The sequence below is a fragment of the Melanerpes formicivorus genome, unplaced genomic scaffold (genome assembly GCF_026170545.1).
Source record: "Melanerpes formicivorus ecotype bairdi unplaced genomic scaffold, bMelFor1.0.p_v2 SCAF_5, whole genome shotgun sequence".
In the NCBI taxonomy this organism is placed as follows: Eukaryota; Metazoa; Chordata; class Aves; order Piciformes; family Picidae; genus Melanerpes; species Melanerpes formicivorus.
Window position 1 is genome coordinate 14,916,875 of NW_027142357.1, and position 26,577 is coordinate 14,943,451.

At 39.0% G+C, this 26,577-nt stretch overlaps 1 protein-coding gene across 6 annotated transcripts in view; it reads right to left on the reverse strand.

The window, feature by feature from the left end:
• The window catches only part of PARD3B (par-3 family cell polarity regulator beta), a 438,076-nt gene that overhangs the window by 40,376 nt on the left and 371,123 nt on the right, over positions 1-26,577 (reverse strand). For all 6 annotated transcript variants that reach the window (XM_068138375.1, XM_068138377.1, XM_068138373.1 and 3 more), the window contains one exon: positions 10,786-10,921. In XM_068138375.1, the coding sequence (XP_067994476.1) occupies positions 10,786-10,921 (136 nt within the window). The remainder of the gene's footprint in view (positions 1-10,785; positions 10,922-26,577) is intronic.

Genomic DNA, 26,577 nt, shown 5'->3' on the forward strand with positions numbered 1-26,577 from the left:
CAGCAGAGTTCTTGGCACCAGTGCCAGGGTATAATGGCCATGCTTTGCAGCCCAGCTATGAGCTTGTGCTCTTTTTAGGGAAAATGAAATGACAGTGTCAATACCTGGAAAGCAAAGCAGGGACAGATCAATACTTCCATTTATGCTGAGGATGGCAAACCAAAAGTGTTTGGGGTATTTTTTAGGTTTTAATGCACACATTGAAACAATGTGAATCTACCTACACCTGCTGTTGGTGCTGAATGTGTATGCGGGGGGTATATGCATGTGTATGTCAGGGAAGAGGGAGGGAAGGGGGAAATAGCAGGGTAGGGAACTAAATTGCAGAGCGAGTAGTGGAAATAGACAGTGAAAAGCTTCCTGCAGGCAGGCGGCTTCACAGGGGAGAGTGAGCCTTTCATTGTCTATAAAATCATGCCTTGCTGGAGGTCCTCAAGAGTAGAAGGGGTAGTGCCTAGAGGCAGTAAATCTCTCACTGTTGTATTATTACATTCTAAACACTTAGCTACTGTACAATCAGTACACTTCTTCAAGAGAAGAAAACGAAGAAGAAGGGAGAAAATGAACAAAGAGAAGAAGAAGATGGCAATAAAATTGGGAAACAACCCCCTGCCACTGCTCTCCCCCAAGAATACTTCACATCAAAGAAAAGCAGCAGACAATAAATCGTCATGGAGTTAAAAGTTAACCTCAACTCCTTCCATTGTGATTTGACACCACTCTGGAATAGCATTCCTAGAATTTGAATGGTTAGTCTGTGGCACAGGGTATTAAATCCACCTTAATCCTGTTAAACATAGATGCCACTAAAGAGAGGCGCTCCTTCAGTGGCATCATGACAAAAACTCTCCACAGTGCAAATTCAATATGGTTAACAACAACAAAAAAATATCCCAAACCTGGATTAATACTGAGTAAACAACATCAGCATAAGCAGGCTTAGAGAAAGGAATTGCTTTCCATATGCTACGGCATCAGGTTGCTCCGGATCTTCAGATACCAGTCTGTAAATGTTACAGACATTATTTCTCCTGCTTGCAACTGCTGTTGGGTTGCGACCTTCTTTGCTTGCTGATACCAATTTAGCAGTTGGTACAGTTTCTCTGTGATTTGGTACTTCTGTTGTTTGCTGGTACCAGATGGATACCAGATGGGTAACTGTAGGCAATGGTTCCTCTGTGTTCCAGTCCCAAAAATCACTGCCTATAGGGTCAGTCTTGTCAGTTGACTCCTAAATGGCACTTCAAAGCAGCATTCTGAAAAACCTCAACATCTGTTCCTTACTCCTAATGACCTTAAAAAAATGTTGCAGACATACTTTCCTTTAGCCAGGAATTACTGAGCATCTGCAGGAAAAATACAATCTTGCAGATGCTTGCAACCATCAAACTCACTTCTTGCTAATGGCAGCTCCAGAAGTCACCACCTCAAGTCTGAAAGTCAGCAGTAAATGCGAAGTATAATCAATATATTGTTTTCTGTGGTAGCTTCACAATGTAGGAGTTCAGAGATCTTCCAAGGCATTTTTCAAACAGTATTTTCAGCAGTGAGGTGGAAGAACAAGAAAGCTTAAAAGTGCCTCTGAAAGGCAGCAGGGATACCTGAGGGCCAAACATAAAGCATGGAGGGAAAGCAAGGAGAGAGAAAATGATGGAAGAGTTCTAAGTGTTAATTTGTGACTGGTCTTTCAAAAGGTTGACCTAGTTGTCAAATTATAGACAGGAGCTGAAAGGTGAGTTAATGGTTCTCAATATTGCCTGTTACAGTTCCCTCCTATGTTATTCCATATGACTGCTTCTGTTTCTATGAAAGTGAAAAAAGTTTATTTAGGACAGCACAGGAACATTTCAGTCAAGTCTCTGTATGTGCTACAGCAGAATGCTGTCTACAGAAAAATACGGTTGACATCAAAGCATGTTCCCCACCCCCTGTCTTGCTTCATGGAGAAGTTATGATAAACAGGTTATGTGTTCCCTAAGGTTACCATGGAAACCCAGTCTTTTCAGGCCATCATTTGCAAAGGTAAAATTTGCATTAAAATATGATGGAATTTGATTTTGTGCATGTGTGTGTGAAACTCAAGTGGGGTCATGCCACCACGCAGTATAGCTATTATTTCCAATCCAGGAGCATATGCTTAAGAGAGAGATCTATTAATCTGTGTAAACACCTCAGTGACCAAATTACAGTTTAATTGCTAACTTGACAGATATCTTCCTAGCAAATTAAGATAAATACTTTAAAAATTAGCTTCAAATGCAAATGTAAATGTTAATACTGATCCACTGGTGGGTACCATTAGCCAGTATTTTGCTAAATCCCCTATAATCATTGCACAGGAAAGATTGAATTTAGATTGTCTGAATGACTTTGTTTTGATGATGGCAGACCAGGGATGGAAGGCATGGGCATGTATTTCACATTTTAAATTGTTATCTTATCTTGAAGGAGTTATAAAATTATGAATTATAGAATATAATTTGATATGACTGTGCTTACTGCAACACAATAAACTTCTGGATCTCCTCAGAATCCAAATTTGCTCACTTTGTTTTGAGTCATATCATAACTTTAAAGTCATAATTTCACGCTAGGTATCTGCTATTCTGACTTTTCTTGGAGTAGCTGATGTTGCAAAGCATACACCTGGTCCAGGCCTCCCCAGGGTCCACATTCCCTCAGTGTCACTGCAATTATTTGTTGTCACATGCAGCGCTGGTCTTCCTAAATAAGAGTACATTTTTTGCAATTATAAGTTTGACAGTCACTACTTCCAGCCCATTGAGAAAACAGATGAATGGGCTAAAGCCAGAAAAATCTTACAACTGGTGACCAGATACCATTTCAGAAGAGATACCAGGATTTGTCCTCTTGCTAGGTTGCATTCACAACATATATGCTGAATTCGATATACTACTTTACAAAAACTATGCTGCTCTGGGACACTGGATTATTCACACACATTGCCTTGAATAGTAGGACCCCTTGGAGTCAGGAGGGCTAAAACTCTCATTTCTGAATGGAAGGCAGTATCATCTCGATTACAGAAGACACAACAGGACTTATGACACAGTTAGGCTGGAATGGCTCTACATACTATTGGGCAACACGAGACTTAACACAGCAGCCAGACCATTTGATGAGGAAAAAGCCACAAGAACACAGTCAGCAGTATTTGTTGCTCTTGCTTTCTTACAGTTAATAAACACAGTTGCACAGCAAGTGTCTCAAAACCACTAAAAAATAAATTAAATCAAAGCTGGTCCCTCCAATTTAGTTGCACAGTGCTCGTATTTTACCAGACTCCTTTCTGCACTGGGAAATTCCTGCTTACAAATTTCATTTACTAAACAAAGCAAGAACATGAAAGGTTAAAAAAACCCAAACCACATGTAAATAAAAATGACCTTGATTACTAGCTTTTGCAGAACTTCTCAAAACTCAGCACATCTGATAGAAGGAATGTGTTTCAGTAGCATCTCGTATTGAGTAAGAAAGAAAGCCTTAGTGATCCTTTTTCTAACTATTCTTTAACAGCCAGGGTTGAAAGTTGAAGAGAGTTGGCCCTGAGCAGAAAAGCCAAACTCACGTATAGCACCAGCCTTGCAGGGTACATGGAATACTCTTTTCCCCGTATTTTGTACTTTATTTTAATGTAGTCTTGATATTAGATTAGCATCTGCACTACAGACCTTAGACTGAGAACTAATAAAGTTATCTGCCTAATCTCTCCATGTCTGAGTCAGTGACTTTATTTTTCATTTTAAATAATTATAACAATGTCACCTGTTTGTTGAGAATAATAGAGTCTTTATATATTCACAGATAATTGCTTATACCCAGCATCCAGTGATACATTCTAATTACTTTTCACACCCTCGCTGCGAAGAAATCTTGAACTTTCGGGTGTTTTTTTAACTGTGAGACAACAACGTAGCCAGAACACCAACACCCTGACTGCTGAAACTATGTCTAGGATGAAATTTAACAAGCAGTTCTGCTAATGTATTTTGCTGTGAGATACTTCAGCAAAACTCGAGAAGACCCAAGGCCTCCACCTCAGATCTGCAATAATGTGGACTGCTGCACAGGTGTACAAGAGAAAAACTCAGTCCAGACATCAAAAGTAATCAAAAGTCCACTATTTCAGTTGGCTTCTGTCACATAGTTAACTGTAACAAATAAAAAGTCTGTACTCTTAACAGCCACAATGACGTAGTTGTATTGCTGAACCCAGCTTCTTTCAAGCTTGAGCCTGTTCTGTACATGCTGGACAACTGTTACCTCTTCCCTCACTGAAGTCATTCTGCTTTCTATTATGTTAAATGGTCCAATTCTGCAGTCCTTCGTCAAAATTGCTAACTGCTCCAGTGGGATGTTACCCCTAGCAGGCAGAACTGGTGAGTGATCAGCATCTTTAGGAAATAGGGTGCTGTCTGCGACAACAGTAGCTAGGCAACAGTTTGGATCATCAGTATTTTTTATTGAAGAGCTTTCTTTTCAATCAGCAACACACTGAACAACAACATAACCCAGGGTGATTAAGCTCTGAGAATTCAAACATAAGTCAACCATGTCAGCATCTATTTGATAAATGCACCAGATACTTGGTAGTAAAGGCAAAATCTTGTGGCTAGGAAAGGGTCAAGTCTGATGCCTGATTTCAAGCTTGATCTAATAAATACCTAAGCACAAGCTTAGCTTCAGACATGAATTTCAATGACAGGACAGACTTGTGATTAAAAAATGAAGGTTGTTGTAACTGGGGCCCCTTGCCAGAAGTTGAAGCAGGTCTCTTACCACTGGCCTGGGGAAAAGAAGTTCAATTTTTAAAGGAAACCTACTTTTTTTCCCCGTGTAGACAGACCCATGAGCAGCTGTATTTGATTCTATGGTATGTGGGGCACTGACTTGCTAGGGGTCAGGACCAAGCTGTCATGAAGCAGCACATCTCACTGAGGGTAAAAGAAGGTTCCAAGTGCAAAGCATTAGCTTTAACAACCAACACAATGTGTAATGTTAAAATATCAATCCAATTCCACCTTTCTCACTTCATGGTGGCCTAAGATTGGACAGAGTACACTTGCTCAGGGCAAGTGGCCATGCAGTTACCTATCTAAGGAGCAAGTGACAAGTAGACAGAAAACTGTTAAAGCCTGTACTGGCAGAAGCTTGCCAAAATGGAAGCAAATTGCAAAGACCCAGATACATTGCTACTCAGAACCACAGTGAAGCCAAGTATCAAGTGTGCCACAAAGTTTATAAGCTGCAAAGCTGTGGTCTACGTGCACAAATGCAGAAACTGTTCAGTGTACTATAGAGCATGGGTTACTTGTTTCCAAACTCCACTCATCAATATAATTACCAGTTAAGAGTTTTATTTCTCTCCTCCCCAAACATGCTGGAAAATTGGGAAAAATATACTCAAGAGAAAACCTCTAGAGCTATTCATATTAGATCAACATGATCTGTGGCAGCTGTCATGATCTCTGTGATACCCCAACTCAAGTTCTCCATTTGGGCAACATCAGAAAAACCTCTTCTAACTGCAAAGGACGTGACTGCTGGCATGTGCTAATATGGAGCCTCTCAATGTTGTGAGCCTGCAAGGATGGCTGCAGCCCTGCAGCACCACGTTTTTATCTGATTCCCTTCAACTACTTGTATGAAGCAAGAGAAATGCTTAATGTTTGTCCTCAGAATCACTCCCCTGCATTGAAATACAACAAAAAGCAGCTGTTTGATGAGCTACCTTGTGGAACAGGTAGTGTGATGTATTTCTTGAATTCACATAACAGTACCAAGTGGACTTTGATGAGATGACATATGGCACCAGAACTGTTTCCCTTGCTAAATAAGAGTGAGTACATAGTGTTAGAATGAAGACATGAGCATTTCAGACTCCCCTCTGGTTCAGATAAACTATGCCAAACTAACCTTTGTGTAAGCAGGAATGACTCCAAATAAGTTATAAGAGTCACTCTTTATTTGCAAGAGTTTATTTTTCACATGAGGTTTGGCAGGAATTTCTCCAAAATAATTTTCCCCTGAAACCTAGCCCCAAAAGCCAGCCTGTAAATTTCAAAATCCCTCTGCTTACTTTGAATAGCTCTTTAGAATACTCCCTGATCCATAACCTTCATTATACAGAGATCAGTAGTGACCATAAAAAGTTCTTGACTGGTAAGTTTATCACACATCCTCATAAAATGTTTTACATGTTCTCTTAATCAATATTTTAATAACATATGCACAAATACTTCCGATCCATGATTTTACTTCTTACTTTAAGTAAGTTACTGCATACCCCTATGTTTTCTGCTCATAGTCTGTGGGCTCTGCAAGTCTGGAATTTGCAGCAGTTTCTGCTACATGGTTTCACATATTACATTAAATTGTCAGCTTCTCCCATTGCACTAGAAGACAGGAATGTTATTATTCCAGAAGTTGGAATTTTGGTTTCTAACCATGGTCCAACACAAACGTCTCTGCATTTTGGGAACCTAACCTATTTGAAATGTAACATCCTGAATGTGGAATTAATTGATCATGAAAAGTACAAACAGCTCTTATTCATCCTGAAGCAAGCATAGAACCCTTTGACACATTATGGAAAAATAATGCAGTTCTTAACGCTCCCTTTTTTGTTCTGGTTGATTTTCAGGCTTGGATCCCTGCCAGGCATACAATAAAATACTTGGCCTTTAACACAGGCAGGCATGATTCTTCTTTCAACCTGTCAACTAGGAACTGACAAAACTCAGTACATTACAGATTTGTTTCAAATGAAATGTTCACAGACTGTATCCAGAGACTGGTTTTCTTATCTCAGTAGGTTATTTATCAGCTTGCAAATCTGTTCTTCAAATAAGGAAATGGCTTTTACAACCACGTAACATAAGGTTTGGTACAGTGAAGCTGATGTGGTCACTAACAGGTGAACTATTTGCAGTGTGGCCAGTGTTACATGCAGTCCTTGAACATACATTAAAAAGATAAAGTTTCAAGGATTTACTGCCACTCTGAAAGAAAGCAGTGATGTTTTAACTAACTGGATTTGTACAAAGTCTGTAAGAGAATCCAAGTAAATCCTCAAATAGATGATTAATTCCTTATTATTTAAATGCCCTTAAACACAAGTGCATGGGTTTGTCTTGACAGCTCCTTTGTTATTTCTCATGATCTGCTTATTAGTCTGCGACTCCTAAAGCCCTGAAAAAGATTGCCCCACAAAAAAGCCCTCCAGATCTTAGAGACTAAGTTCTTGAATCTTACTGCTTACATAGTTTTCTCAGGATCTGACTTGTACTACAGTACATGACAATACTTCATAAACATATTATGCCTCTTTCTGTAGACCCAGGTTAGGATATGTTCATGAGCATATACCCTACTAAGACATGAGTATGTACACACATGCCTAACCCCTGCCTTGAGTTGGTATTTCCCCATATACTCTAGTTGTCAGAAGAATTTAGGGTAATCTCACATTATGCTGACAACAACAAGCATTCATTTTTCCCAGACAACACTTAAACTTATCATCAGCTTGTCCTTTGGTTAGTTAGCTGAGGTTTACTTTAAGCCTTTTGACCTCCCCTACAGAATTTTATTTATCATTTATTCTAGTTATAAACCTAGGGTGAGAAAGGGGGGTGGGAGGGAGTACCAAAGGATACAAAACTCAACAACAAACCAAAGCACAAAGAAGCTGGCAAATAATTTCAAAGGATCTGGCTTTATAGCACAGACAGTGCTATATACATGTGTCTGTTTATGGAGACACACTAAACTGAATTATTCAGTTACTTACAAAAAGAAAAAGAACAGACTGCAGGGAAGAGAGAGCAGAATGAAGACGCAAGAGAGCAAAAAATTCATCCAGCAACAGATGAGAAGAATAGAGAAGAACTGGAAAATGGATGCAGGGGGGAGGAACAGATGATGAGAGAATAGCAGGCCTATTTGAAATGAATTTTTGACCTTATTTTTAAAACATTTATGGATCCCAATTGCCTGTCATGAGATCATGTTTCCTTACAATGCTAGCTTTTCAGCCGGCTCTGCACTTTAACTTGATTTATCCCACTTAAAAAAAAGTAGATTGTTAGAAATACCCCTTCTATTAGAAATTCTGTACCATTACAGTGTCAACCAAAGGCCGCTTGTCAATGTCAGCTTTATCTGATAGAAATTTGTCTCATGAGTTCTCAGATACTTTTTTGGAGGACAAGACCCTGGGTCCATTTCTGAGAGTGTTGATTTGTGAAGGGATAGTGTCTTCTCAAATTAACCTCTGTTATTTCCCAACTTAAGTGCATGTTTCTTAAGATGGTGGGAAGTGATTACAGCAGCTGCTGTACATCAGCAAGACATCTTATAGGAAAGCTGGCTTAGGTAAAACAGCTGACAAAAGCACAGAAAGAACTAATTGAGTATTAAAAACACATAGGAAGATCCAGAATCTCCTTTCCAGCTGCAGCTTCCCTGATGCTGTAACTGCTTGTGGGAAGGAAGAAAACTTATACTAGAAGGCTTGCCTCCTCCTCAGCTGTCAGCTCTTTAAAGATCTGGAATCCTGAAGATTAGAGTGGTTTTACTTATTTACAATTATGCCATTAGTGTTCAGCATGCCTCTTTATTGATGAGTAAAGGTGGAAAAAGATCAGCTGTTTTTCAATCTGTGTGACCACAGCACTGCTGAGAGTCTGCAGCCCAAGGTGAGAAAGATGACATTGCTTAAAAATATATATCTTGATGACTTTCCTGCTTTGAGACATTAGCTTCTTTTAAATATTTTTACTCTATTTTTGTACTTCTTTCCTGTTTGGATGAATTGATGTAACATATGTATTTTAAGCATAAAGCTACATGTAAGAACAGAAATTTCAGCCAGGAGTCTAGAGAGAGCAAGTTGTGAGCACAGTATTTTCCAGACTGAAAGACAGTGCCTATGAAAGCAAGGCTGGATTGATCAATGGATTATATTGTTGCAGGGCAGAGACCAGAAGTCTCTGAAATCTGTAAACCACTTTAACAAGAGGAACTGTTGCAGCAACAGACTTGAGAGTATTAAAGCACTCAAGGTAAACTCTTGACTTTTGAGCAAACTGCCATTCTTCAACACAAAACCATTTAAAAATATTTTGCATTAGAAAGAGAAAAAGAAACAGTGCTGGTACCACTGTTATGAATCAGTTCAAGATTGAGATACTTAAATTTCCCTTTCAGGTGCTTTGATTAAGGACAACTAGCCCCACAGGAAAAGCAAAGCTTTGGAAATCAGTAATCTCCGTGCATTATACTTAATAGGAAAGGCTTAGAAAGGATTACCTGGAAGAAACCTTTGTGAATCTTAGGAAACTACACTGGACCATAAATCTCAATCTCCTCTGAGGATTAATAAAGCTTTATCAGTTTCAGATAAGTAGAAATCCTCAGGCTGCTGAAGAAGGGCTGCTAGCGCAGTCTGGGGCCTCTGTCCAGACACCATGCAGTAGAATCTCAACAGAAAGACATATTTGACCGATATTCTCATTTTAATTTACAAAAACTACTCTGAAGAAGAATGTCAGCTAAACTGGTTCCCAAATTTGGGTCACAAAATTTAAGGCAGTAGATTAAAGTTAACTGCTCTAAGGAAAGAATTATTTTGCTGAAGGAGATACTTCTGGTAACCGAATCAGAATAATAAATATGAAAACATTTTGGGGGTAACAGAATAAATACATACGATAATTTATGTAAAAACACCCCTTTAACACTGTCTTGCTCTGACTGCAATGCCGTCTAGTCTCACACAGGATTTTTTTGCACATCAATGACTGAAGATTTCACTACAGCATTCACACTAATTGTTTGGAAGACATTAAACCCAACAATGTTAGTTCAAGCTTTAGGTACATTTAGATTCTTAAGATTTTAACATAATTCTGTCTCTTTTAAAACTAAATTTTCAAATGTAGCATAAATTGCATCTTACCAAAATTACAATTTTGAATACTGCTTGATTATAATTACTTCCAAGGAGACAGAGTCCAATTCTGAAACCTGCTCAGGTGGAGCTCTCGAGTACCACCATTGTGATCCCGTAGACTATAGCTGTTGCATTTATTTAATGCATTCAAAAATCTGGCACTCCTGGATTTACCTCTGACTCTACCACAGGTTACTCCTTGGTAGTGCAGTAGATAATACATCTGTGTGTAGCGTGACTCCCAGATAAAAAACAGGGAATGCAGCATGTCTGTAATAACTCTACAGTGTTGGTAGAATATTTTAAGATCTTTTGATGGGAGAGGAGCAAAGTATTCCATTATTCACCTTATAAAGGTTACTAAAGATGTATCATGGCCAGATTGCTACTGTCCAGCATGCGGGAAGGCAGCCCTCCGCGTCCTACCTCTCACTTTGCAGCTAAGCACAGTGAGAGTCTGCTCTGCTATCAGTCTTGTTAACCCAGGGAATCACTTGATGAACTATTCTTCTGAAAAACCTTGATGCTGCCATGTGATGAACTTTGGCAATGACTGTGTATCTTGGGCCTAAAGAGAGGAAACCAGGGCCTAAGTCAAACCCAGTCAACAAACTAGTTATTATAGCCAACTTTCATGTTATTAATGTTTTCCTTGGAGTTCTGTGGCTGGCATCAAAGACTTCTCCATTTCTACAAATTCTCCAAATTCATGTCAAACTGACATGAATTCTTGCAAAACACTAACAAAACAGCACCTTCTTCTAACCCTGAATGCTGCAAAAGCGCTCTGTATCACATGGTGGACTTACCCAATGCTGGTCATAATCAGGCAGATGTGTTCTTCCTTCATCATCCTCGTAGAAAGGTAAGCCTTCTCGTCTGGCCTGATGGTACTCCTTCCGTAATTTCTGGATACGATCAGCATTCCCACCACCTGTGCAGCCACTGAAGTAGAATAAAAAAACACTAAATAAGACTCATATGTACACATATTTTATAATACCAGGTACCCACATGAGTGCTCAGGGAGAATTGCCACACGAGACAAATGGATTGAGAAAGTTTGATTCTCCTGACTTGCTTAGTACCCACTGGCTTGTATCACCCTTATTTTTGCTTTCTCATATTAATAAATCTGCTAATTGTGAAGCTGATCCCCATTTTATAAAAGGCTGTCCTTGTCCAAAGAACTTAATAACTCCAGTATATGACAAGAGACAACAGATGGATGCAGACAGATGGGGGAGCACAAGGAAACTTTTAACATTCCTATGAGTAGCTATAAATGGCTATCATATTTTAATAATAATGATGATGATGATGCTATGCTGCCAAAAAAAGTTTCCTCTTGCTCCCACGCTAAAAGTGTAATTTCCCTAAAATTACATTTGTTCAAGGTACAGAATAAACTATGTTCACAGAGAAGCACAGAAAGAAGTTTCCTGTCACAAACAGCAAGCTGCCTCCAAATTATACAAAGAAATAAAACATCAGCCACGAAAATACAGGGGAAGTAAGAGATGGGAAAGCACACTATCAAATCTTAACACGATTTTTTTCAAAGTGGTAATTAAACAGCAGTAATCCATTTAGTAATCCACAAAGACTCACTTGTATGCAGAACTGCATACACTGCAAACTGCTGTGGTAAAGCTAATGGAGTTGCTTAGCTTATCAAGTTAAACACATGCCTGTCTTTGAAGATTTTGACCCTGATGAGCCTTCCAAAACCTTACAGATGGACTTGTACAACTGTGGAAGCCCAAGTTATATCTGGAAGGATTTAATAAAAATAAATATGAAAATGCCTAAGAATAAAAAAACCCAAACAAACAGCCACATTTAAAATGAAGGAGCTTCCTGCAGCTACTTCAAGTCCAGCTGTAGTCAGCTCTGGGGTTAATACTGCCTGCTTGGCTCAATAGCATTTACTGGCATTCACAGGGAATTGCCGTAGAATTTATTTGTGCCCTCTCCTAAACTCAGACCAGTATTATTGCAGCACATCATCATGTATTCTTTTAATCTACAACCTACACTCTGCCTCACCAACAACAGCCTATAGAGATACAGATTTATTCACATGAGCACAGACTCCGTGGAGATTCTTGTCACACTGCACTCCACTGTAAGTATGCCAGAATCTAGAGAAGTCTTTTACAGGATTGGCATAGGTAACTGAATTTGGAAAACACAAACAAAAGATTTAACAGAAATCTATCAGTTCAATAACAAACAGTTTCTAGTATCTAATAGCAGTCTAGATGGGCTTGAAATTAATTACCAATGAAGGGAAATTCTATGTAGGGTGTAAATGAACTGAATGTGCAGTCAGGGCTGTAACTGTTTACTTGCAGCATCAATATGTTTCCATGAAAAATAAACTATTTGAATTACTTGACTTCCCTGGATCCTAAGTTATCCAGCCCCTCAATGTGACCAAGTCCCAGAGGTTTCAGGCTTCTTTCACTGACTTATTGAACTCTTACAGAGCATACAAATTCTTTCTCATGATCTGCCAAGACAGTGCACAAAACTTGCACAAACTCTTCAGACTATTGAGGAAAAACCCCTAAGTACATTCCCTTTCCCCCCAGATTCCTTCCACAGATAAATACTTCTGTTTCTTGCATGAATTCTTGTCAAACAGCAAGGAGCCATATCCAGTTCGAAAATACTGGAATTGAGGAGTAGCTAATGAAGGCTATCACTTAAAACAGTGAAGCTTGGTCCACAGCTCATGAGCAATACAATACCTGTGAAATCCCCTGACTACTTGGGAGTAGAGATAAAGCATTTAATTAGGGCTGCTAACACACAGATAAGGCTCAAAGTATTGTCCCTGTTGCTTTGCCAACATCATTACCCAAACCAGCACTACCGAAGAGAGGGAAATGCTGAAATACAGGCAATGGGTCTAGTTTGATTCCAGGTGATATGGCTGACTGTAACATTCTGCAAACTGTATTAGCATCTGCCCCCAGATGACACATAGCTACTTGCCACCTTGAGGTACTTTGGGTAAAGAAGTAGTGTGAAAATGCCATATAGGGTTTTTGTTGTTGTTGTTTATTTGCTTTCTGGTGTTATTATTGTTGTTGTGGTTTTTTCTTAATTTTTTTCTTTTTTTTTTTTTTACTGAAATCTGAGACTGACATATTGTAAGAGGCAGTAACAGCAGCCTGTGCACAATTTGCTGCAGATCTCTTGTAGGTAAACTTCCTTCTGCTTAAACCCATTTAGCCAGCAAATGGAAGTAGGTGCTGCACAGATCAAGCTGATTACATATATTGCAGGACTAGGTCTGACAGCTATTTCTCTGGCAAACCTCTCCCACGCTTTATTAAAGTAAAAGCCCTAACTATGAGAATGAGTTGGAACATTTGAATGAAAGATAGCAGCACATGGAAAGTTATCCATCTGGATTAGTGTGAAAACACAAGCATAATCTCTGTGGAAACAAGCAGCTCCGTGAAGTCTGATTTCCTGTGCTTTTCTCCTGTGGGCTCTCTGGTGTCCAATAATGGGACTGAGTTCACCCCAGCAAGTGCATTCGCCTGGGCCTCGCTAGCAGCAAGCTACTCATTTTCATGGAACTTAGTGATCTAGTGTCTTTTGTACATCAGAATCACCAGTCGAGTCCGGTCAAAAATGTCATCAGGTTCAGAATTTGTTAGAAAGGTGAGGGCAAACAGATTGGAATAGGGTTGGTCAGTACATCAGCTTAAATCTTTTTTAGGAAACAATTAAAGCTCCACAGCTTCCCCCCCACCCCCAGCTGTTTATAGGTGCAAATGTGAAAAGCATTGGCTTTTGAAAGAGCTACATTCTAGCTTACCATGAAAGTTTTACCCACTCCTGAGTAATGTGAGATGAATATGATGCCCTGTGCAATGCTCATGAAACAGTTCTGCATTTCAAGTTGGCTCCTGACAATTATGTGAATATATGAACCACATTCAAACTCACCAGATGAATTCAATCAGCACTGTGCAAATATCGCATACATAATCTATTAGTTTACCCCAAAGAAACTGAAGCATTCAATTCAAACAGAATGAAGTCATCAGTAATAAAAAAAAGAAACTGATAAGGAAATATTAAAAAAACCAACACAATTTTCCAAGATTGCAGAGGAGATCATACAGTGACTATAAACTATTCTGCCATATGCCTATAAATACATAATTAAACAATATTGATTTGATCAGATAGCAGTTTTCAGACAGGGAAACAGCAGATGAATACCAGTTCAAATGTTTTGGATGCATGACTTGTTTATACTGAAAATGAACCTGAACTTACAGAAAAATAACCACCAAAACCCAGTACTCCAGTCAAAGTGAATTTATACTAAGGAGACTTACTGAAGCTTTTCACCAAGCCTAGTAACTATAGCAGACAAATTACTTTTACAGTAGCTTTACATTTAACATAGTGCTCCCTCCTTGAGGAGATATAAATATTACAGTTCTCATCATATCTACATTTTTGTGCACAACTTACTTCCCTTGGCTTCTTGAGCTATATGGTCTTCAGACAACTGTGCAACCACGTGTTTGCCATTCCCTTCCACCACCTCATGTTCCCAGGCTCTAAGATTCGATTTACCTACCATAGATTCACCTGTTATCATGACAAGACTGCAAGAGAACTGTCCACCCTGCATTTGGTGATCCATTTCAGAATATTTTCCTAAAATTGTCCTACCTGTAAGGAGACTGATTCAGAAGCAGCTGATACTGAGACAGAACCTGAACATTTTTTTGTAAGTTTTATAGTAATGTCTAGGTGGGAGTTAAAAAATCTCTGAGAAACTTTAGAAAAAGTTTAGGGAAGACTCTCAGATGTGGATTTTGAACAATAGTAACAAAACCTGTCTAAAATCATAAGCAACAAACAATCTGAAGAAAAGTTCAACAGCTTTTCAAATAAGCTGCACAATCCACAAGGATTTGTTTTGGAAATAGGAAAAAAAAAAAAATTGATCTTGTATGAAAAGATAATACAATACAATACAATACAATATAAATATAAATATAAATATATAAATAAATAAATAAATAAATAAATATATATATATATATATAAAAAATGTCAGCTACTCTGTAGCTTTGCTAGATAAAAATCCTTAGAAACCAAAGCTTTCCTCTGGCCTGGGAGAAAGATAAAAAAAGAGAGCCTGTATGACCACTCCAGTCCACACTGCCGGGGTTGCACAACCAATTGGATAAACAACTGCCAGAAATCCCTGTCTTCTGCCCTGTGTTTGCATCTGTCAGAGGCATTATACAGGTTCCACCTTGCCCAGTGCAACTGTATAGGCATCTGCTAAGAAACAGACACTCAAGCAATACAGTTGGAACAAGTATTTCAAAACAAAAAAGAAACTGTAATTCGGCACAGGCTTGGCACATGCTATCTCTAACATTATGTAAAATATGACTGTGAAATTTCATCCCATCATCTCTGAAGAGATAGATGCACCATAGCAGTAATGTTATATATTCAGTATGACAGACAAGCTATTTTTTCCAACGAATCAAAACATCACCATCAGTATTTAATACATACGGCTCAGGTTCTTCACAATAAAATCTCCCCTCTGCTCTTCCTCTGAGTCGCTAATCTGGATTTCAAACATTCAGGTTAAAAATGTCATTTTTCAAATTAGTTACTTCTTACTGCAGCTCTCTAGATTATAAAATTAAAAACAAGTGTTGCACGTACAAGGTAAGATGAACCACTTAAAGCTGTATATAAACAGACATTTAAAGAGGCAGTAAACATTTTGCTTCCAGTGGTTTTCTTAAATATGTTAATAATGCACAGGACTCTTTTGCCAGCCACTTCTTTCAAATGCTGATTTCACCCAGCTGACTGTCAACTGCTAAACAAACAACTTCCACTTCCAAGTTAAAAAATATAAATTACTCTTTTAAGCAAAATTTCCATTAACAAGCAAATCCAAGAGAAAATGTGATTCACAAACTCAAGAGAATGGACAATCTTTCATTCAAAACCTGACATGAAAAAAATCTGATTTTCTACACTGGAAAGAACACAGTGGTCTGCAAGAATATGAAGTATATGGGAATCTAACAGAGCATGGAAGGGTATCTTGCATTTCAGAAAAAAACTTTCATTTTGAAGATGTAACAAATATTTAAATATCTGACTCCTTCAATTCCAGCTCTGTCTTTCTACCCTGAAGGATTACATTGCTTATGAAGCTATTTCTGCAACCTTGTAAATAATAAAATAAATTAAATAAAAATAATGGTGGAATAAAAATAGTGGTAGGAAGAGATTAAAAGAAAATCAACAATAAGAACGTAACTTTATGATATTCAGTATTCATCTTTGTTAACCACCAAGAGACAGTTTAGGAAGAAATTAACATTTGTTGTTTTAATATGCACTCAGGTAAATGAATGATAAAGCAATGAAAAACTTGTCAGAAATACCTTGTTGACATCACTGATATTGCCTTATAGGCTCAGGAATTGTCTTTGATCTTCACCAGAACCTGCCTGGGCTCTGGCTATGCATACCCCACGCCAAGGACCTAACTTAAAAATTGTATCTTTCTAGCCAGTGGAACTATACAAATGGTTTTACTGGTCTCTGTAAAACTTGCTTTTTTGCTGTGTGCAGGAATACGTCCCATGTATTCACAGTTAACATCTTTATGAATAGAGAGGGTTCCCAGTAGGACACTTGATTTAGAAACCTGTGCAAAGTGCCCAGGATAAAGAGTTTGAGCCCAGTTCCATTTAGACAGACCAGTCCTAGGGTGTGTATATATGGGCTGATGTGAGAAGCATTAGATGTTTCTCTCTACCTGTATGTGCATAATACACATAAAGTCAGGAATCATAAACAAACTGCACGAAAACAAACCACATTGAAGAATCTATTTACACTTATTTGAGCTTCAGTCCTAATCTGCTTTACAGTGTTTAAAAAGTCATAACTGCTTCAGCAGAACATATCCTGTCCCTTTTCAATTCTTTAGGCTAACGTAAAAGCAGCACTACCACTTCTGTCCAAAAGGTCGAAGACTCTCAGGGCAGCACATGACTACTATTTGTCTGGATGTAAATTGAGTCTTACTGAGCCTGTAACATCACTACTGACCTCTTGACATTAGAGGCTTAGTAGAAAGAAAGAAGATGATATTCTTAGGTTCCTACAGGCTCATTAGGAAGGAAGAAGGAAAGAGAACCTTGCATGATATGAATTATCAGTGTCATTAACCTTTTCTTTCCCCAAATAGCACATGTTTACAGAAGCCTCACAAGAATGATTTGAAGATTGAGACCAACAGATTTGTATCACTTTCAGTTTTTCAAAACTGTTTAAAAAATATCTCAGTGGGTTGACATAAAGCATCCTCTTATGTTTCCCTCCTTTCACATGACATACAACACCTTTTCCTGTTTGCCATGGCAGATGGCCTAGACATTCAGATGAGCATCACCTTTTCAATCCAGGCCACTTCACATCTCCATCATTCTCCTTTATAACTTTGAGTCGACTACAGCTGGCCTGAAACAGTGGAAGGTATAACCCAATTTTTTGCATTACAGAAACAGAATTGGCACACTGAGGTTTAACTTCACCATAACGACAGATGTGGTATGCGATACTCTAACAGAAACAGATTATTTGCAATCAAGTATGAAGGAAAGAAAAAAAGAAAAAAACAGAAGAGGATATTTTCTTGCTTGTAGCCAGCTTGTCATCTTTACCTTAAAGAAAAGACATCTTTTAATTTATTTTTTTTCCCCTGCTCAATGTATTGTGCCTCATCAAGGAAGGCAATCACCAGATTTTACCTAATAATGAAAAGAAGGTGCCTTGCAGTGCAGGCTGGTTAATGGCAATGTCTGTTTTTGGCATATGACCAGTTTACTGCTGTCTTGCTGATTTGAGATGTGCACGTGTCTCTGAAGGGCTAGGAAAGCAGGGAGATTAGGGACTCGGCTGCTGACAACAACCAAACTCTCTATAAACAATACACAATGAAAATAATGAAAAACAGATTTTCCTGGTACTTTCAGTAGCCTCTAGACAATGCAACAGTTTCTAGTTTCTTCACTAAAGATGATATCAATTATGCCTTTTATCCATCATGCAGGAGTCACGTGTGAGGCATAATTGAGGGCCTTCTCTCCAAGGTAATTTCTTCTGGATTTACATGGCAAAGTACTTAAATTGCCTTTTTTGGCACTTTGTATTACAACACTGCTTGCGAGGGGGTATTTTACTTTACTGATGTAAAGCAGCTGGCATAATTACAATAGATAGGTCACGTCAACACAGAACAGATTTTCAGCCCTCTGTACTCCATTTACAGCAGCTTTAACAATTCAACAAAGCAAATGCTGAATGCTAAACTCTTACATGGAAACACAGCTCTATTTCTTAATGGCTATCACACCTGCCTGCAACTGGGAGCTAGTTTTTTTCCCTTGCAGACTATTGCTTTTTGCATTACAGTTTATTAAACTAAGCTAAGCTGAAATAATAAGTACTTTACATACATCCAATGAATTAAGCATTCAAGAGTCCCTGAGGAATTTCCTTTAAAACATACAAAGCAAAGGCAGGAGGGAGAGAAGGTGACAATTCAGTGCAGTCTTAATTTCTGCATTCCCTAGTGAGAGAAGAACTGAGAATCTAAGAATTCGTTCACAGTAGATGCTGCTACTCATGTTCTAACCATATTTTGTTCAGAACTACAAAGCCCAGAAATTATTTCTCCCAAGTTTCACACTAGACACTATATCCTGTTGTTACATGGGTGGTAATCTATGCCACTGGCAGAATGGCAGCAACTAGTCCTCTATGGCATCTGTTGGTTTTTTTTTGTAATACCTGGCCTAGGAAGAAATCTCAGCCTCAACTGAAAAAAACAAGTCTCTGTGTCTAATCCTGTTACAGTTACATCTTACATACACACACACACACAAAGAAAAGAGAGAGAACTTAAACCATGTGCAAAAGCATCAGGGGAGAACACAGATCTCGTAGCCAAAACACATCTTTACTCTACAGCTGGCTTTTCTGGGTGTTTCTAATGAATGGTCACTATGAGAATAACATCAATCCGGCAATAGGAGTTTTACGGGAAAAAAATACAAATGTAATTTATCTTTTTTAACTGTCAGCTGCAATTCTAAAGCTTTGAATTCTGTAGCTTCCAGTGGCCTTTTGTCTTTCTGCCATGGCAGGAACACGCAAGAGCTTTGTAAGCTATCTTTCTCAAAATCCATTAGCTAATTCAAGGAACCTAATTAGAGCTGCCATTTTGATGGAGTGTATTGAATGCTCTGTATAAACTAGTAACACCATTAATGTTTATTAAAAATTGCAAGAACCAAAGCTCTCAGTCCCATATAAATATTATAAATATTAATGGTCAGACACACTATAACTATTGAAATGTAGACACTGTTATGTCCACAGAAATACACACAGGTATACTTACATTTACTCACAAAGGCTGAAGTACGGAAGCAAAAGCTAGGGACAATTTTACACAAACTGTTGAAAACTGATCAGCTTCCATTTACACTATCCTCATGTGCATTAAGGGAAGCAAAGCACACTGAAGAAGATTTGTTTCTTGTGTTTTTCTTGAGTAGTGTGCTGACAATTTGGTGTGTATTTTGAGCTTACCTCAAGAATGCACTCCAGCTGGAACAGTTTTATAGCTCCTCTTAAACCAGCCACTCCAATCACTGTACTTTGTAGACGTTTACACATATTCCAGTACTACGCTGTTTAAGGGCATCCAAAGATTCAAAGGGAATTTGCACTGTAGAGCTAAAACTCAAATTTTGCTGTAGACAGCAACAAAATTGGTGAAAGGAGCCAGACATCTGGAGGAATGCTCTCCTGCATTCTGCTCTGTAAAAGCCCAACTATAATGAAAAAGCAACTTGCAAGACAATGATACAACACATGAAATACTGACCAGTCTAAGAGTATATCAGAGACCTAATTAGGTTAGGCTGTACAAGCATATGCTGTTGGCTGCAGAAATAAAATGTTTCTGGCTACTTCACAGCTTCATTTTTAACTTGATACTTCATAAATGGAACTGTAGAAAACCTCATATGTTACCATTTCAATCTGACGTACACTTTCATATGCATCTAACAGTGCCTGGAATCTATTTATATGTACAACTAAATATACGTGCACAGAAAAATCATCAGATTTGCTACAGAAAGACAGCAGATGTTCTTATTAAGCCACTGGCACATGCAAGGTGAAGAATGTAAGCCTTATAAGGAAAGCATTTAATGTTCCAACTTCAAGCCAAAGAAAAGCAAAGACAACAAATGAAATTATTTCTAATGTATTTCACTAGCTATGTATTCAACGCACAGCAAAATAAAAGTGAGCGTGCACAAATGACTCTTACAACACATAAAGCTTTTTACAGTGGGGATTATAATCCATACACACTTGTATGATCCATACACTCTCTTTGGAACATCCTAATTCAAATATAATGGTCCAATGTTCACTTCTGAATATATACTAAAATGACACACAAAGCATTTAACAGATGTACGAGAGAAATAGTCTTAATTATGTTATCTACACTGTAATAGTGCAAGAGGCTAAAATTTTTATGACAATCTTACCGTGGGGACAACCCTGAAGGTAAATTAATTTTAGTTCTCTGTTAGGGCAGTATTTCTAAACTACAACTGTGATCTGAGCACTTTTACAGGAACATGCTCAAAAGTCAAAACACCAGTTACCACTAGCTTCTCTCAGGAATTATATATGGTAAATTTAGCTTGTGGTTATTGCACAACAGAAATTCTGCCAGATGCTGAAGTGGTTGATGCATTTCACAAAGTTCTGTCGCCTTCAAGGCCACCCTGCCTACCCTTCCAGAAGCCTCCCTCCTTGGGCACCTCTCCCCCATGCAGCTGGGCTCCTCAGACCACAACTGTTTTGTTTGCATTTGTAAAGACTGGAGAGCACACATTCCTTCCACTTGCTTTTATCACAAGCTCCAGACCAATGGAATTAAACACTTTACATGCCAAATTGCATTTTAGAGAGATATTTCTGAACTCAGAGGCCTAAAGTTAGTATAATTTTATTACGTTTTATATGCAGGCAATGGAAACTCCTGGATTTACAAACATGTGCAGCTTTTCTAGCTCCTTTTCCTTATGTCTGCAGCTCCACTGCACCTCTGAAATTACTCCAACTTTTTCCACTTGTGGAAGTCAGGGCTGAATTTCAGGTGTTTAAGATTGATTAATGAGACTGATAAAACTACTCCTTTAACTTGTTGTTTTTTTTTTTTTAAATACTAAACTAAAATAGAGAAAAAGAAGGCGATGGAATCTTCAAACTACACACAACCATTGCCTGGTGAATCACCTGAAAGAGGAAGAGCAAGACTATCTCTCTGCATTTAGCTGGGAAGTCTCAGAAACACTAAAACAAGTGTTCTGGCTCAGGCCCATCTCTACTTCTATGGCATTCTGTCTCATGATTTCAGCCACTGTGTTTACAGACACACCTTACAAATCCTTTCACATCTGTTTTTGTCTTGCTCCTTTCATTCCCTGTTCTCATCCTGGTCTTCAGAAGTCTTTCCCTTCATGCCTTTCAGACAAGGATGCCAATTTCCTCCACTCATTTACTGGCTTCCTATACATGTGTATGCCTGTCCCACAGGCTGCACCGGTACAGAAACACCTTCTCTGATGCACTTAGGTCAGCCTCTTTCCTTCTAGCACTCCTTGAGAGCCACCTCCCAGAAGCATTTCATAAAGCAGCATGCCAGTGATAATGAGGCTGCTGGTGGCATGGGACACTTGACCGCACTTCTTGCTTTTCTGCACTGGTTCACATGAATGTGCTTACGTCTAACACATTAAAGCATGAAACTTGCAGTACCAGTAAGCTTCTCTACTCTGAACCACCCACTTATTGTCCACAACTCTGCCCTGACCCAGCACTCCTTTATTCTCTCCATCCTCTAAATGCTCCAGCAATTCTGCTTCTTTGTTCCTATTCCTCATCCCACCCCTTCACCCTTCCATAGCATTTTTAAAGATCAGCTGACATTTTCCCTCCCTGGAAGGTGGAGCATAATGACAAATGAACACTAATCATGCCCCATTCACCTCATTCTTCATTCCTGCATCAGGAGACAATTTGTAACCTGCATCCAGGAGAACCTACTACCGCAAAAGCATGTACAGGCCCTGGAGTTCAGGATGAGCATTTTCAGTGAAGTCAGAAGCCAAGTTTCTATCATATGTGTGGGAAGCACTCTAGATCTTACAACTTAGTCAAATTGTCAGTGTTCAAGGGGTGGCAAAAGGCACAGTCTGGTATAAGACTAGGCTGTGCCTAAATATAAAGCCCCCATTCCAGCGTATGGAAAGACTACATCTTCTTCTTGAAAGAATCATATGCTTCTTATTTTTACTTTTTACACAGACAAAACAACCTCTTGCCTTCTCCCTCCAGACCCTCACCAAAACAGCTGTCATAATGTTCCTTAAAAATTCAGCTTCAGCACACTTCCTACATAGGCATTTTCAACCCAAATGGTTGAAAGAATGGTTATTAGTACGTGGAAGTATTTTTTTCCAGTGGAAGTCAAGCCAGCAATTGTCCTCACACAACTGGTGTAGTCCAGGTTTGTATGGCTGCTCCCCTCCCTGCCCTCTGGGATTGCATACTCCTTGGTCCAGTGGCTGGCTGCATATTCCTGAAGGCAGCAAAAAGCTGGTTTGCTACTGGCATCTGTGGAGTGAGCACTCTTTAACAACAACTGTAACACCTACGAGGTACAGCCTGGTAAGCACACAGTACTTCTGCATGTGCTCCAGATTAAGCTGTAGTCAGCTTAATGAGAGACTGAATTGATGAGTGCTACTTCCTTCACTTGTCCATTAAGATAAGTACAGCACATGGACATTTCAACCCATCAAAGGCAAGAAAATGCATTAATTTTGGTTTTCTTAGAGCTGTTAATAAATCTGACACTGTCTGGCAGTTTTCTTCATTTCCTACCATTTGACAGATACTGTGATCGCAAGTCACAGAAGATGTTTTTCCTCTGAAATTATCACTCTGGTAATACAAGCCAGAAGGAAACTTTATCAAGATACCAAGAAGCTGGGTATCATTTTTATTTTTAACTTTTTGCGGTTGGTTTGTGAATATCTCAAAACGATAAAAAAATAAACTCCATCCGGTACTATTAAAAATACATTCACACACATTACAGATCACTCTATTACAGCAAATAACCACACTTTGTACTTATTAGTAACACACAATCAGCCTGGCTCTACTTACACCCCTTCACTGCAAGAATGCCTGCAACTGTTTCCTACCTCTTTCTCTCTCTCAAATTGACATTTGTATGGAATCAAGAAAAATCTTCCTTAATAATTTTTCATTACTAATGGCTTTTTTTGGTATGTGTACTTGGGAGGAGGGAAGGCAAAGGGCAGGAAAAAGCAGCTTTAAGTGCTCTGCAAATGATTTTCCTGAATCTAGGCCTCATAAATCCTATCAAATATTATATTTCATCAATAGGCTGGAAAAGCTTTTTTCTCTGCAATGATGAAGCCTGGCTTTAAAATTTATGGTTTCATTTTAGAAATGGACTATAAAAAGAGTCTGACTTAGCTGTCTATCAACTGCAGCTGACATTAGCAAGTTAGGTGTGGACTCTCAAAGTGTTATATGCATTTTTTATTTATTATACATGTGCATTCATACATATAGAGATATATGAGACTGTGTATATCACTGTAGGCTTGTGCATGCTTAAGTTCACATCTGGCTTCTTTAATATTGTCTTAAAAAAAACATTTCCTTCCAATGCAAGAGGATCTCAGATATTCAGCAGATTAGACTGTGAAGTGATAAAAGTGTCCAGACCAGAGTTGGCTCAAAGACCTGCAGCAACATGAGCAAATTGCATTTTGCTACCAAATGATTGAGATAAAGTAGTTTATTTTGTTCTCATTCTTGGGGTAGTAAAATGCAATTTAGCAATGTCAGAGCAAGTCTCAGGGGGAGGCAGAAAAGACTGCAATAGGATGTGTGGGGAAAAAGGGGAGAGTGACAGGAAAGGACCAAAAAATTTTAGGTGGAAAACAATGACGGACTGATAGATTTGGGGTGGGGGGACTGCAGAGCTTCTGTATCTCTCATATGGGGAGGGAGAGTCTTCTCTGCATCTGTGCAACTTTCTACCTCTACTCCCTTCCACAAGCCCTGGTAAAAAATCTGCCTTCCCAGAGAGTTGCTCCATCTTGCTCTCCTACACTTCCTGGGGATGGAGAGTGTTGAGAATATGGCTCCTGCTCTTCTTGGTGCAGCTACTGAGTTGAGCCATGTGGGTGCCACAGCTGTCTCTTACAAGCCCCAAAGCTTCCTCTGGCAGCCACAACAGCAGCTTCCTTGGAGGAGGAGACAGTCTGTGTGTGCTGCTGAAACACCCACTCCTCCCTCCAGAGCTGGAGGTCTGCAGCCAGTTGCTACTACTTACTTTTCTTTAAGCTTAAAAGCAGTCTCAAAAGTAATACTTCTAATAGAAGCATTATTTGGCACCCAAATCCTCATGCTTGAAAAAGCAAACCATGCTCAAAATAAAAACCAGATAAATAGTGACATAGCTGCACCCAGAGAAAGTGAAGCTCCACTCTGGATGTAGGGGAGCCCATCTCTCTCCATCTGCTACAGAAGAGCATAGTTTCCTAACTCAGACAATTAATAATGTATTACATGAAAACAGGAAATCAGATTATGCTGTTGAGGCATTATATGAACTAAAGAGAAGAGCAGTTAATCTAAGTCTCATGTGGGACAGCTATTCTCGTGTGTTGCCACTGCTCCTGCTGAGTCTGGCTGTAACATTGGTTTTGGTGACAACACATACAAAAACCTGAAAGGCCTGCTGCTCATTATGAAACAAGGAAAAATCTCAGCCTGGGGAACATTGTGGAAGCTGACAAGAAAATACTGCAGAAAGGGTTGGAGGGGAGCAGTTAATGGTAAAAGCATTCTGAGTCAAGACCAAGAAAACAAATTTCTTCTTCCATTGCCTCTATTTCTTATCACAAACAAGAATAAATAAAAGAAACCCATCACTGATGCAGAGAATGTGTGTACTGTGGCCTCAGATCACTCCTCAAATTCCTTGTTCGGAGGATATTTCCTAAAGTGCCTTTTGTCAGCTCCACTGGGGAGAGTAGGGGGAGGTACTGCACTAACACTGGGCAGGACCCCAACTGCAGGTTCTCTAGTACACCTGCCACAGGAGCCTCTTCTGAGGGCTAAGGGAGCTGGCTCCATTCACTTGGTCAGTAGTGGCATACTCTAGCAAGAGATAACCACTCGCTTGGTATTTGAAGCAGGGGAATGGGCAGGGGCAATACCACCCACCCACACTCGCAAATCAAAATGTGCTCCACTTCTAGTGCTGTTTCAACTGTAAGCATATAAAATACATTGTGCTAATGTCAGTTTATGGAAATGAAAGCTGAAAATGCCTTATTTCCACAAAAAAGGTATTTGTATCAATGAAGGGTAGCTTAATCAAACCTTGATCTACAGAGAGCACACCTCTGGAATTCTACATGTTTTTACTGGAAGCAGGCATCATATCACAAGAGCACAAGTTACTTAAAAAAAGAAAAAAAATCTCAAAATGCTTCAGATTCATTCAAGTCAATACTATTTAAAAATGAAATTCAGGACATGAAAACAATGTGGACTTGAAAGTGTCCTTGAGCACAAACGTATCCAACAGCACATCAAGAATATTTCTAGCAGGATATCTTTTCCTATAGATTTCCTGTATGTTTTTCCTTAAAGGTTTCAAAACAATGAATTCAGCTTTTCCTGCAGCTCTTGGATTTTTTCAAACCGGCATTAACTTTTCTATACACAAACATATTCTTGCTAGTCTGCACGATAAACTCTTTGCACTGCTCAAATCCTTCCATTTTTATCTTTTAAAAAAATCTTATGTGATTTCTACCCCTTCCTTTCCCCATTCCATGCAAAGGATACATTCCCAGTTTTGTTATTCCCTCTTCTTTCTTTGCCTCCCTATTTCCCCACCTCCTCCCTGAGACTCATCCCCACTCTTTTTTTTTTTTTTTTTCCTATTTTGCTGGAGCTCTTCTGAAACCCTGACCTGTTTACAGAGAAAACCCCATAGTAACCAGAATAGTAACCATCATCAATGGATTTTCAGTGTCATGCATTGTATTTGCTCAAATAATAACCCCATATATTGCCTTTGAAATGTGGGTGTGACCATTACTTAGGGATATTCTCAAGAGTCAGTAATTGGCATTGCTGTGGGAAGTTTGCTTTGTGTTTTGAGGGCAGATCTGTAGAAAAGGAAACTTTGAAGTTCTTTTCGGATGGCACTGTGCTCTCAGAAGGACATATTAATATCAACCTAGGCACCTGACCTTGTCCATTTGCTAGACAGAGTGCAGGGGATGAACAGGCCACTGAAAGGTCAGGCAAACACATGAGGATACAGATTTTTCTAAATTCTGTGGTGAGGACCA